This window comes from the organism of the source record quoted next, unplaced genomic scaffold, assembly GCF_019419815.1.
Source record: "Pyrus x bretschneideri cultivar Hongxiangsu unplaced genomic scaffold, Pyrus_bretschneideri_v1 Contig18, whole genome shotgun sequence".
Taxonomy (NCBI): Eukaryota; Viridiplantae; Streptophyta; class Magnoliopsida; order Rosales; family Rosaceae; genus Pyrus; species Pyrus x bretschneideri.
The window spans coordinates 6,654,213-6,669,491 of record NW_025999479.1 but is presented as its reverse complement, the minus strand read 5'-3'; the positions used below and the strand labels follow the sequence as shown (position 1 = coordinate 6,669,491).

At 36.3% G+C, this 15,279-nt stretch overlaps 1 protein-coding gene across 1 annotated transcript; it reads left to right on the top strand.

The window, feature by feature from the left end:
- Nucleotides 1-794: 794 nt before the first annotated feature.
- On the top strand, nucleotides 795-5,506 carry LOC103933825. Its single transcript, XM_009343512.3, is given in 3 exon segments — nucleotides 795-1,851; nucleotides 4,481-4,649; nucleotides 5,096-5,506. Coding segments are annotated over 3 exon segments (1,191 nt in total). The 5' UTR covers nucleotides 795-1,240.
- Nucleotides 5,507-15,279: the final 9,773 nt, after the last annotated feature.

Here is a 15,279-nt window from a genome sequence, read left to right as displayed (position 1 = left end):
CTATTGGTTTACTACTTTTTACCTTTCTTTTTAACTCCAATTCACTGGAACTACCCACTCTCAACTCCATAAACCATATAGAATCCCATGAAAGTTGGAACACATAAAAGAGAATCCCATGAACCCCCGACCTTTCCTTTGTTACGGTATGGAGATAACAATAACTAACAGCGTCCCTTCAAAGCAAATACACATGTATCTCCATTCATAGATCAACCTTGCAAAAATTCAATACAATCTAAAATTATTTGCCTATTTAATTATCAAGATAAAATTTCATTGTTTCTTATATAATAAAATAATCGTTAATTTCTTTGAATCCAATTAAGTGTCTTCAACATTTCCGGTTTAGTTAATATTTTGCAAATATGATCTATAAGGTGCAACTTGAAAAATAGACAGTTCGGATAGTTAAAATTCGATATAGTTTAAATCCCACAACTAATTCTTATTTTTATAAAAAATAGGGATTCTTTCTATTAAAAAATTTCTCTGTATATGTATATCTCCACCATTTTTCAATAGAAACCCAATTCATCATCTTCTATTATTGTTGGACGCCCATAATTCACGCAACATTAAAATATAACCAGGCCCTGTCACTGTCTCATTACAGTTTACCCCCATAAAAATCGGAAATACTCGTCCCACAGCTAAAAGCAAATGGGACGTCACTTTGTAGTGTTCGTCACTGGTTGGTTATACTTCTCCATTAATCATTACATTATTGTTTCTGATCAATCAACAATCGGCTTGGTGCTCCAGACCCTCAGCACTCATATATCTCAGCTTAGGCTTGCTCAAGCCCAGCCAAACTCTAGTTCTCACGTCATCAAACCTCCTAACCATTGGCTCCCACGCGTTTTTCATATGGGCTATTGACACGTGTCCTTAGTGGATCCCAGCTAGCCTCTTGTTTCTTCGTGACTAAGCTTAAATATCGAGCTTTTTTGGGGACCCACCGACGGCTACGTCACACCAAGTGTGGTCCTTTAGAACCCTAAGGCCCCACGCTGTATAGTGCCACCTGACTCAAAAGCAAAGCCCTGTACATATACGGCTTTCTTAAGCAATACGGTTCTGGACAAAAGTACCCTTGGTAGCCCAACTTAATTTCACCAATTGGTCACTCAGGTTCGGCTTTAAATCTGAAGCCCCAACGCTTCGTTCCTTCCCTTTCCTCCTCCCTCCTCCCTCTCTGTCTAGATTACAAGTTCAGAGAGTTTTTATTGTTGCAACCATGTTGTCTGCTGTTCCAGCCATGCTTCCCTCTGACTCCCTCCTCCATTTTCCCACTTTCGACGGGGGCTTTACCCCCGGCGGTTTCACCCCGTGGGATTGCTCGGAGCATTTTCCGGCAATCCCATCACCAATACCCGTGATCTCAACCCTAAGTTCATCTTTGGTTCAATCTCCCAAAACAGTAATTTTGAGTTCTGGTTCGGATGACGCCCCGAACCGGCCGGACCGGACCCATGCCAATGCAAAGTCATGCCAAAATGACGACTCGAACCGTACAGTTTCGGTGGTGGACGAGCGGAAGAGGAGGCGGATGATATCGAACCGGGAGTCGGCCAGGCGGTCACGGATGCGAAAACAAAAGCACATAGAAAACCTAAGGAACCAGGTGAACCGGCTTAGGGTTGAGAACCGGGAACTGAACAACCGGTTGAGGATCGTTTTGTACCATTTTCAGCTCGTACGGACAGACAACGATAGGCTCCGATCCGACCACGTTATGCTCCTGAAGAAATTGTCGGACATACGTCGAATTCTGGTTTTCCGACAGCACTTGTCTTCTGCGTGGCCATGCGATACCATTATTCCACAACAAACCCCATAATTAATTACGTAATTTATTAGACTAGTACTAGTAATATTATAAGTAGCTAAAAACCTCATTAATTTCTCAAAACAAGAACAATGAGCCATGCGCCTCTCTCCCTCTCTCCCCCTCTCCCTCTGTAAATTATATATAAAAGCCGCTAAGTGAATGGTGGCGTTATGTCTTATGGTGAATGGTGATTTTTGCAAAAAGGAAAAAGTAGGCTTTGGAAAATCATGATTTTCGTGTGGAAAACCTTTTGGGTTATTTACAATATATTTTGTAAAAATATTAGGCAACTAATGTTTTGTTGATGGAAGCATTTTGTAGTATTGTTTTTTTATTTTTATTTTTTGGAATTACCAAGTCTCAATCGTTTTTTTGTTTTTTCTTGCTTTCCACTACTAGTCCACTTTCGTACGTAAGGCTACAAATTAGTGTCGGTCGCGCACAAATAATTCCCTCTCTATGCAAAACGCTGAAACGTGCCAATGTTTTCCCATTTTATATCGTGCAGATTGGGTTTCATAAGTTAATTAATTAATTATACTATGATGTTGGAGCTCTTTTGGATAATTCGTATGCACGAGAGCACTAAACTTGAAATGGACGAACGGGAAAAGAAATTACAAAGTTGCAAACGAATCTCTTCAAAGAATAAAAGAAATTACAAACGAATATTCTAAAGGGTTAATATTGTCTTTAAAACATATAGACCACTTCAACAATAAATAGAGATGCCAAAATCAGTAGTCAAGCAATGGACTATTACTTTTTAAGGAGTTCACTTTTTGAATAGTGAACAATGTCTTTTACTCATTTAGGGGCATGTTGGTTATCAAGCATTCAAAATGCAAATCCAATGAAATTAAGGAAGAATTATTCATACTTAGCAATATTTTTGTTTTTCCCTTGTTGTGTTATCATACACTCATCTAATATTAATCGCACAATTTCTTACAAATGATATCCACTTATGTTTGTTTATATAATGATCATTGTTACAAATGACGGATCGTCTTGGTGATTAGGGTATTTTTTTTAATTAACTGTGTTACAGGTTCAAACCCTCCCACTTCGGCTCCTTAAAAATAAAAATATTGCTTGTATTAAATATATGTCTATGGTGATAGAACAACCAATACTCACCTAACAATATCTTTGTTCGTTCGAGAATTCGAAGAAATATTAGGATTCAGAATTTATTAAGAGTAATAACATCATCATACTATGTAATTTAGTATTTATCGTATTAGTCAATAATTACAATCGAAACTTCAATTTTCACATCTAAAATTGGTTAGTCCACCCACTAGTTAATAGAAATTTCTATTACTAAAACAACTATAAAGTAATTTTCAAAAAAAAACTTTCACCAACATAAATCCAACAAATTAATATGAAATGGCAAGAAAAAAGGAAATAAAAGAAAACTCATGGACTTCAGTGTAACAAATGTGTCTCTAAGATAGTCATTATTCTATATTCTTCTTTTTACATATATTCAAATTTTAATCTTAAGCAAGTACATACCTTCACTCTCTTGAATTGATTGATTTTGGATTAAGTGCAAAGAAAATGAGAGCTTTGGTAGAAAAATAAAGTGATTAAGGACTTTAATACTATATTTTGAGGAGAAGGGGGCCACAAAGTTTTTTTTTCTCTGAATTTTTTTATGAGAAGTTGTGATCAGTGATGCAATCCAATCAGTGTATCACAAAAAAGAATGAGGATCCTCTTTGGATACTCTTTGTGAGGATTTCGAGAATTCTCCAATAATGTCCGTTAATCGTACATTGTGCAGCCAGTTTTTGGCAGGTACTGTTTATATTTAATTTTAAATAAAAAAATATAAATAATTTCTGACCACACGATGTACAATGAACGAATATGATTAGAGAATCCTTAGGATCCTCAAAAAGTGGATATGGAGAAAATCCTCATTCCACGAAAAAAAAGGAGCCATCATGACCCCATATTAAGTACGCTTTATTGAGTAAAACTTTACATTTAAAAGCAACACAAACAGAAGATAAACCTTCTTACCTTTTATTTTTCTCTCGTTTATCTGGTGACAAATTGTGCTATGCTACTAAGATGACATTTCACTATGTTTGTAGTCTATAACAAGTGGTGGACAAATCCCCCAATCTCTCAACAAAACCGATCAAACCGAATAGGCTGGTACACTTTGATCTGCTCTCCCCTTATAATTTCAAAATTGATAACAGTATAGGATCAATGGATGAAATAGTGCTACGTGTCAATAGATTACATAGTCTGTTATAAGTTTGTTAGAGTGTTAGCTTAGCCTATTAGGCATTACAATGTATACATATAGTGTAATGTACTCTCTGTAAGATCATTGCGTTAATACAGAAATTCTTTCTTCTTCCTCAAGTCTAATACTTTCTCTTTCTAAAAATATCTTATTGTTAAACATTACTGCAACACTCTCTATTGCTTTACATGGTATCAATTGCTGGAAAAGCTTTGGCTTTACAGTTCTCTAATCTTTGTTTTGTTGCTTTCGCTCCCTCAACAGAGTTTGAATTTTGGATTCCTATTTCTTCAACCTTGTGCTTTCTTCTGATGTTAGGGTTTCTGTTCTTCCCCAATTCTACGAAAATCTCTTCTTTCTGTCACGCACTCCAGGTGTTTGATTATATTTCTCAGTCAATCTGTGTCTGCTGAGTGCAATACCATTCGATCTATCATCAGGGGAAGAGAAAATGTCATTTCCATTGAAGATATAAGGTTCCAGTTGCTTGCTGAAGAGGCAATGGTGGAGAATACTTCTATTACTCCTTTCTTGATTGCAATGGTTGCTCGAAACAGTGAAGCTGCTCTAAAAGGGTCATCTTTCTCTATTCAAGGCAGTTTTGGAGGATCATCCTTCTCCAATTAAGGTAATCACTATTCTTCTGGAGGATCTTCAAATAGGGGATCTTATGGAAATCAAGCTACTTACTTCAAGAATAGTTACAACAAGAACAAGGGTAAAGGGAAATACAACTACAGTTATAATTACAGATTTGGAAATTCAAGAAATGGATATAATAATGTTGTTCCTGGCATACTTAGTACTCATCCATAATCTCAATCAAATCCACCTGTCAATTTTATGGCAAGTATGGACATTTAGCAGACATTTGTTGATTCAAAAATGCTAAGCTTATCATTGAAGGATGTTAAATCTATGGCAAGAATAATCATAATGCTTAGTTTTGTCATTTCACGAATGCCGATGTCTCTCAATCTTCTTCTTAGATGATTGCAATGCATGTGGCTCCATATACACCTCCCATGAGTCTTAATTCTTTTTCTCAACAAATTTGGCTCACAAATTTAGCAGCAACCAATCATATGACTGCTGACTTGCAGAATCTATCCATGTCTACACCATATCCAACATCTAAGACTGATGATGTTTGGTGTATAAATGAGATGATCGTCGACGATGCTTTAATAGATGCAGTAACTACTAAGATCATGTTGAGCGATGACATTGAACCCTGTTTAATTGATGAATGTCAGCATAAAACCGATTGGTCAAAGTGGAAACAAGCAATTCAAGTTGAACTTGATTCGCTTGCGAAATGTAAGGTGTTTAGACCTGTAGCTTTTATTTCTCCACATGTGAAGCCTGTTAGCTACAAGTGCGTTTCGTTCGAAAAGTAATGAGAATAACAAAATTATGCGTTATAAAGCTCATCTTGTTGTGCAAGGCTTCTCACAACACCCCAGGATTGACTATGACTTATTTGCCCGTTATGGATATGATTACTTTTCACTACCTTATCAGTTTGGTAGTTTCCAAGTTTGCGGCCGATGGACGTAGTAACTGCGTATCTTTATAGAGGTTTTGATACAAAAATATATATGAAAGTTCCCGAATGACTTACATTGACTGGATCAAATATGTCCAAACCCCAGAATAGGCTTTTAATTCAGCTGAGGCGTTTACTCTATGATTTGAAGCAATCTGGAAGAATGTGGTATAACCGTTTGAGTGAGTATTTAACTAGTCAGGGATATATGTACAATGAACTATGCCCTTGTGTGTTCACTAAAAAGTCACATACCAGTTTTGCGATTATTGCAATTTATGTCGATGACATGAACCTCATTGGAACTCCTAAAGAGCTCGAGAGAACTGTCGTGCACTGAAGTCAGAATTTGAGATGAAAGATTTAGGAAAGACTTGATACTGTATGTCACATCTCGGCCCGGGCCCCCACCACATCCCGAGCTTGACTCCACCGTAGCATGATATTGACCGCTTTGGGCCTCGACCACTCCCTTACGGTTTTGTTTCTGGGAACTCACACGAGAACTTCCCAATGGGTCACCTATCATAAGATTACTTTCACGTGAACTCGCTTAACTTAGAAGTTTTCATGAACTCCGAAGCCAATGAGCTCCCAAAGGCCTCGTGTTAGGTAGAGATGGGAATATACATATATGGCTTACAGGATCCACTAGCCTGGGCGATGTAGGATGTTATAATCCACCTCCTTAGGAACCCGATGTCCTTGTCAGCACACATCCGACTAAGGATTGCCTCTGATACCAAATTGCCAAATCCTGGTCCAAGCCCCTACCACATCCCGAGCTTGACTCAATTGTAGCACGATATTGTCCACTTTGGACCCCGACCACGCCCTTATGGTTTTGTTTCTGGGAACTCACACGAGAACTTCCCAGTGGGTCACCTATCCTGGGATTGCTCTCACATGAACTCGCTTAACTTTAGAGTTCCGATGAACTCCAAAGCTACTGAGCTCTCAAAAGGCCTCGTGTTTGGTAAAGATGGAAATATACATATAAGGCCTACAGGATCCACTCCCATGGGTGATGTGGTATGTTACATTGTCTCAGTTTTAAGATAGAGCTCCATTTGGATGGAATCTTAGTACATCAATCAAACTACACCCAAAAGGTGTTGCATCGCTTTAACAAGAATAAAGTGAAGCCTTCAAGTACTTATATGGTCGTTCGATCACTAAATGCAAAACGAGATCCATTCCGTCCGAATGAGGATAATGAAGAGATTTTAGAGCCTGAAGTTTCTTATCTAAGTGCGATAGGTGCTTTATTGTACCTAGTTTAATGCACTAGACCCAACATCTCCTTCACTATTAATCTTTTGGCAAGATATAGTAATGGACCAACACGCAGACATTGGGCTGGCGTTAAAGACATTTTCTGCTACTTTAAGGGTACCACGAATCTGGGCTTGTTCTATCCCTACGAATCCTCGACTGATGCCGCATCCTCTTATCTCGAGTTGATTCTCACCTTGTTGGTTATGCCAGCGCAAGATACTTATTTGATCCGCACAAGGCTCATTTTCAAACGAGTTATGTCTTTACCGTTGGAGGCATGCAATCTCTTAGAGGTCAACTAATTAGACCTTAGTTGCCTTTTTATCTAACCATGCTAAAATTCTCGCCTTACATGAAGCAACTCATGAATACTTTTGGTTGAGAATAGTTGTGGGCCATATTCGAAGCTCCTGCAATCTACACCTATCGTTGACGTCCCGACGATCTATGAAGATAACGAAGCATGCATCGAATAGCTAAAGAAGGGTAACATCAAATTGCGCTGAAGTCCTTCTTCTCACATCAACAACAAGAGCATCAGAAGATTGAAGTCACGCAAATCCATTCACAAGACAATTTGGTCGACCTCTTCACCAAATCACTACCGAAGGTGATGTTTCAGAAGCTTGTTCAAGTAATTGGTATGCATAAACTTTTTGAGTTGTAACATTGTTAGTTCTCTTTGTAATTATGTTGAACTCAGGAGGAGTATCCTGAAGTATACTTACTTGATCTTAATGTACTCTTTTTCCCTATGATTAAAAGCATTTTTCCCACTGGGTTTTTGCTACCTAATGAGGTTTTGACGAGGCACCCACCTTAGGTTGATTATATCCCTGATGATGTCCCGTGGACGTTTCATTTTACTTTGCATTTCTCAAGCATTTTTTCTTAGACTATGGATTGTTTCCCTACTCGGGTTTTACCATAGCCATAGGGTTTTTTGTGAGACTTAGTTCCATATGCAAGTTTCTACTTTACTTTGAGATTAGCGTGTTCCCAGAATTAGTGTCGACGAGTCAACTTCCTCAACTTTAAATCCTAGATTAGATTTTATTCTAGTTATTCTTCCCTATTAGGACTTGTATTTCTTGGAGGAGAAGGATTTTTTCCCTCCCTTATTACTATCAATATAGGCATTGCGTAGGAGGAATAACACATCTTCTACACAACCCTACAAACACATATCTCTCCCTATTCTCTCTCTGTGTTGCTAGCTCTATCTCCCTGTCAGTTAAATATAGGCCACAACAATTTATTTTATTTTTTTGTGAGAAAATTTTTAATTCTTTTTATTTTTCTTTTTTATTTTTTTTTTATTTTTTTATTTTTTGCTGAAAGAACAAAAATTTAGAGTAAGTTTAATGTAAAGGGCAATCTTAGAATTTAAAAACAAGTGAGGGGATAATGGGGAGAAAAAATGCATTCTGATTGCCCTAACAACCCAGAATTCAATTCCCTAAATTTTAGAGTTAGATTCCAAAATGCATAGATCATACCAATTTTTTTATTTCCCATTATTTGGTAAACACTAGAATATCATGCAATCAAAAATTCAATTCTACTTTTTTATTCCAATTACCCGAACATAATTGTGCCATTAGTGTTTCGAAATGGGCCAAGCTACAGTGGATTTCTTGTGTCAATTGACATGTGGAAGTAAGTCTTCAATATTTTTTGTTTTTTGGTTTTTTCACTTTTTAAAGCCAATCGTATCAAATTATTTAAGGAAACTTTCACACCTACTCATTTTTCCTATCTTATTATCCTCATAAGAAAATGAAAAGGTAGTCATACGCTTTTCCCTTTCAGTTTATCTCGAAAATGCCCTTTGCATGGCGAGTAAATCTGATGACTCTAGCCTCCGCTCACTGCCAACCTTCTATTCTATTTTCCTTTCTTGTCCGCTTATAATTTTAGAATATGGTCATTGCCTAGCCGATTGCAACTCCTCTCCCTTTGCTCTCTCTAGACTCCGAGATCCCAGATCAAAGTTGAGCACATCATTTATGTTTTATTAAGTACTTTTCAAGTACAAAGTTTCCGTTGAGCCAGTACATGGATGCCTAGCAAATGAAATGACTCTAGGAACAAAATTGTAACCTTTATTTTGGTTTTAATGATTTTGTTGCCATGAACTTTTATAGTGATTGAATAATTTATTTAAAAAAAGACCCATTCATGGGTTTGAATAAGAGTAGTCAAAAATGGTATTGAGATTGTTTAGTAAGTAGGCTAGAGTAAATAGATTTATAAAAAAAATAAAATGTCAAAATACCCTTAAATTTAACATTTCTTTAATGGAATAAGGTGAAGTGAGACTAAAAAGAGTTAAAAGTGTCAATTTCAGGGGTAAGATGAGACAAAATAAGTTTCAAGAGGTAAATTGAGACTAAAAGGCAGCTTCATGGTGAATGTCAATTAATAAGCCAAAAATAAGACATTAGAGTATCTCCAAAGGAGATATCAAAACTTATCACATCCCGGCCCGGTCCCCCGCCACATCCCGGGCTCGACTCCACCGTAACATGATATTGTCCGCTTTGGGCCCCGACCATGCCCTCACGATTTTGTTTCTGGGAACTCACACGAGAACTTCCTAGTGGGTCACCCATCCTGGGAATGCTCTCGCCTGAACTCGCTTAACTTTGGAGTTCCGATGGAACCCGAAGCTAGTGAGCTCCCAAAAGGCCTCGCGCTAGGTAGAGAAGAGAATATACATATAAGGCTTACAAGATCCCCACCCCTGGGTAATGTGGGATCTTACAAAACTACTAGATAGACATAGGATGGTAAAAAATGGCAGCAAACTCTAACAGGGCCTTCAATTTCTTATGTGGTGCTAAGGCAATTGAAGACAGACTTTTGTTGTCAAATTTGACATTCAAATTCATTTAATGATTTTTAATAGATGTGATGCAATATATAATAAATGTTGTTGTATATTCCAAGTATTTGATTAGTTGTTTCAATAATTGAACCCCACAAAGAAATGAAACAAATTATAGAATAACATTATTATTCAACACATCGGTGGAGCAAAAATTGTACAAAATGTAGAATTCTCATATAAGCCATTAAATATTGATTTGCTATTTAAAATTTTACATTTCATTTGAAGATACTCTTAGGATGATAATAGTAACAGTCTTATTTAATAGATATAAAAGATTGCTCATTTTAATAAACTTGTGGACCAGAAAATGAGATGGTTATGAAATGAACCATCTGTAGCTCAAGTTCTGCAAAATTTATCTCACTCTGGAAGTTGATATTCAAGATAAACATGTACAAACAAGAAAAATTTGATCATGTAAAGTTACTAAACCTCACTAGTGTTTTGTATTTATACAACTACATATTTAATTTACACATTGAATATTTAGTTGTATAAATACATGGTTTTCATTATAAGAAATTCGGTTTAGGGCCAATAAGTAATTTTGTATTTCATCATCATATGTCAATAGTCACTTTATTTTCATAGGTAAATAGATTTTTTTTTCCTTTTCAACTGTCACTTAACTTAATTCCAGAATCAAAAATATATTTTGACCTCAACTCTCAAGTGAAATATCCCTTTCCATTTATTAGTGGGGGTAGGTATGGATTAAAACCCATATAAAATGATCTTAAAAAATAAAAACATATATGATGAATGCTTATGTCTTATACTTTTAGATTATGAAGTGTCCCCCCGGTTGTCCCTTTCTTTCCTCATTTCAAAGTTTTAAATCCCAACTACTCGTCTTCCAGAGCAAAGAAAATGGACTCGTGAAGCTCCTGCAGTCGTTGGTTCCCATATTATTTGAGCCTGTCACTCTCTGTTCACACATAGTTTTTACAAAATTGAAAAAGTATGGTTCGATGTTGCTGGATCCTCTTAGATATGTGCGTAAAATATCACTTCACCTGCAATTTTAAATTACTACGATGACGCTCCACAGCCATTTTTGCACCATTTAAAGGGGTCCCAAGACCCCTTGCAAGTTGGGACTACTCCAAGTGGAAGTTTGATTTTGGTTGCTGACGTAGTTATTAAATAAATACGCCCAAAGTTGGGGGCATTCCACTTTATCGTTGTGATTAACAATAATTAATATTGTTTAAGCGCACTTAACCAGAACTTGTAAGGTTGAATCCTCTATATTAGAAGTGAGCTGTGGGGCAGAATCTTTTGTGGACGTTTAAGAATATTATTATGTCCTCTCTTTAGGTATGAAAAATGTTGGAAGATGAACGGTTGTGTGACAAGTAACAAAAAAGGTTTTGTGTTGTAATTTAAGTGAGTGTGATACATATATATTAGAATCATGTAGTTTGAGTTTGATAATTATAAAGGTACTACTATATTAATGTGATTTCAATATATACATTGGCATCACACTCAAATTTTCCAATCCTCTATAAAAAAAATTTATTTCTATATAAGTCCTACACTCACGTTTGAGGCCTATAACAAATCAACTATTCAATTAGGCAAGCATACAAAAGCATGCCAAAATAGTACTGCTAAACTATTTTATACAATAATTCGGCTCCTCCTCAGGTATGGGATAGTGGGGGAGATTATTTTTCATAGCCAGGAAAGTTAGGCTTATCCTAATGCTAATGTTAGGGAGATTAATTAAATTTGTAGAAAAAAAAATTGTAAACTAAATGATATGTCACTATTAGGAATGAGCACATCCATCAACACTTAAGTAATAATCCAATTATCAAATTTCATGTCATTTAGTTTACAAAATTTAGTGTATAGGGTATGCAACATAGAAGTTTTACTGTAATGAAATTTTCAATTGCATGTTGACTCATCTTGCACGCGAACATAGACATCTTTTTTTAAGTTAGGGGAATAGTTGGTGGCTCTGCCACGATAATCCACTATTTCGGAGGCCGAGAAGACTCATAGAGATATTTTAACCTCCCCCTATTCGTCATCATGCGATTCACCAACGCCAAGAATCAAACTTAGGATTTGCTGTATGAAATATGGGCCTGAAATTCGTCATCAACCACTAGGTCATCCCATGATAGTAGCAAACGTATACATTGACACACTCAAACACAGGTGGGTGTGAAAATCAAATAAACATTAAAAACTAATAAAATGAAATTAATTCATGCAATAATTTGAATTGGTTTTAAACCTCAAAAGTGAGTACTCAACCAAGGAAAAAATCGCAACTTATGGTTTTATGGTCCATTGAATATGTTGGAGTTTTGAGCTCCTTTAGTCCCACATCGGGGAACTCAAGGGAACTTGAGGTCCATATATTAGGTTAGTCACCTTTACTAGTGATTAGGTATTGGACCATTTGGAATGAGGATTGAAGTTTGGACCACTAATTGTGTGGATTAGGTTTGATGATTATAGCATAATATTAATATTAATTAATCTCTACTGATTAATAAAACCTTCATTGTCAACTAAAAGAGAGTGAAAAGACAAATTAGTCATCTATCACACAAAAAAATGATGAGCAATAATGTAATTTCACAGATCTAAATTTTACTGTTTTTATTGAAACCTCAACTGCAGGTGATGTTAAAATACCTCCAATATTAATAAAAATAAAAATAAATAAAAAAACCAAAAACAAAAAACAAAAGCCTCCCACTCCCCCCATGTTCTCTCACTCTCCCTCTCTCTCCCTCTCTCCTTCTCATTTTCTAAAAAAATGTGTTCATACACACAAAGTGTGTAGGCAAATGCTAGTATTAATTAATCAAGACAAGGGCACTTTAGGCCTAAGAAGTTAAAATTGATCAGAGTTCATTAATTTTAATTTCGAATTAAGTTTTCAAATACATCCAAAAGGTATTTAAAGAGGTATGAAAGAGCCTATATAAATGAAGCTTCAGTTCCATCGTATATCATCTTTTCTTTTTCCCATCTCTCCCATACAAAACCTTACAGAGAGTAAACACACAAAGCAATTCGCCAGAATTCTATAATCTAATGCAGGTTGTAGAATTAGATAGTTATATCCTAGTCAAGCAGACGTTGTAGAGCCACAAGAACAAGAGCGGGACGGAAATACTGTTCGAAGTACATAGCTTTTTAGCTAGCCTCTATATGTGATTCAACCAAGTTAGTATCAATTTAATTACTGTATTTATTTTTGTTATTTCATTATGTATTGCAAGTATACTTCATTAATAAAGAGTTAGTATTTCAATTTCTGTTATATTATTTATTTTCAGAATTGTTCTCCAACATAATATTTTTTTCGATGTTAAGGAGACTACATCTTAGCTGCTATATTGTAGCAACCCTCTAAACCAACATAAGTTGGTCTCACCCTTATTAGAAAAACTGGTATAATATAGTATACTAAAATGTGGTCTTCTAGCATTCTCCTTATAGAAACAACATAAGCGGAACGATCAAAAGAATTTGGTACAATATTATCTACCAAAATATGATCTCCCTAACAATTTTCCATTGTAAACCACGTAAACGGAATGAAAGCCACCCATCACAGTCGCCGTATTTCTGTACACATGATTCTTGCTTATTGATCATCACTTAACACTGCCCATCCATTTGAACTTGGCAATATTTTTCTTTAAAAATATCTCCATCTTCTTCAAACTATGTTTTTTTTTCTTTTTCCTTTTAAAGTACAGAGTAAACCTTACAAAATGTGTATACTCCGATTCTAACCCATATACATACATATATATATATATATATGCATATTCTTTTTAAAGTAAGTTGATCTGATAGTTTAACTGCTTCATTACATTGCAAGGGATGACGTTGTTAAGTGTTGAAATTGTAACACAAATATCAACGAAATAGATACGTTGCACCAATAGAGAAAAACCCTTACGTCAACTTTAATGGAGTGCCAAATGGCCCAAACCGGCCCATTTCTACCCAAAACAAATCTCCAATGGAGGGCCGAAAAGAATCTCCAAGGAAAATTCCAAGACCAATTCCTAAGAGCTTGCCAACTGTAGCCACGTTTGTCGAGACGGGCTAGCACTAATCTATGCATGGGCTATGCCACGTTCAATCTGGTTGGGCTGGTGAGATGGCTCTGCTTTAGTGTAGCGTGGTATGATGCACCTGCAACAATCAATCCACATGATGCAAAACATGTTGGAAATTGGAGGGTCGGAGGGCCAGATCACGCGGCTGCAAATGAAGCCATTTCAAGTCATAAAAGTATTTCAATTTATCTGTCAAGTTTTTTTGGGATGAAAGCTATGCACATTGAATAATTGTCAAATAGACAAATAATCAATTCACAATAATTCCAGGCCAATTGAACAAAAAATTCAAATATATTCGATACCTGCAATTTCTCACCAACCAAACTGTAAATTATATATTTTTAATCGGTTATTAGTCATATTAACTGATGCAAAATCATGTTATATTATGTTTTTATGTGCCTTTGTGCTATATTATTCCACACAAAGTTCATGTGGCACATGCCTAATAACTAATGAGCTAATTACGTCTTTTTTTGTGGATATGGGTGTGCCAACTCGCGGCAGAGCTCAATCGGGCTAGTAGAATAGATATGTTGATGGTTGTGCTTGACTTTTGCACATCCTATTGACAATGGCTGAGGAAGGAACACACCTCGGCCCAGGCTCTAGAACCTAAAGACAAGGTTGCCTAATTCACTGTGAAGTTTAGGATCTTATGCACTGAGTTTGGTTGCTTCAACTATATTTGTCAGAATAGAAGTGTGCCGAACCAGTAGTAGGTTAAGAGGCAAGGGTACCCAAAGGAGATGAGTATTTTTATAATGAATGTGGTTGGCCATCAAAATGCTGAACTATGAAGTGCACCTGAGAGTAACCGATCATAGAGCACTTCACTTCGCCGAGCAACTAATGAAGTGACCTCTTTAGGCGAAAGAATTAAGAACTCTTCACAGATCAAGACTTGGATAGATAACCAACTAACCATACTGTACTTGTCCAAACTGAAGGTGCTCCTGAATGGTCTGGCTGTACGGCTCTAGTCCTATTTACTTATCCACACGGAAGATGCCGCCAATTGTCAAAATAATGGTGTCTACTTATCCAAACTGAATGTGTGTTGATGGGAGGGTTATGATAATTAGTATTTTCTCAAAGGTGTGAGAAGTGTTTCACATAGAGCGAAGGTTTTCACGTGGAGCATTTTTGAGTTGTTTGTTGAGTTGAAGGGGCTTCACATTGCACAACCTCTTCTATTTATAAGGATGTGTTTCGTAATAAACAAATATGTCGATGCAGAGTCTTGATGAGGCTGTGCCTACTCGGAATTTACATGGATATTCTCTCTTTAGCCTTTCCTTAGCTGAAATTCAATTTCTATCCAGCCTCAACTTATTCGAC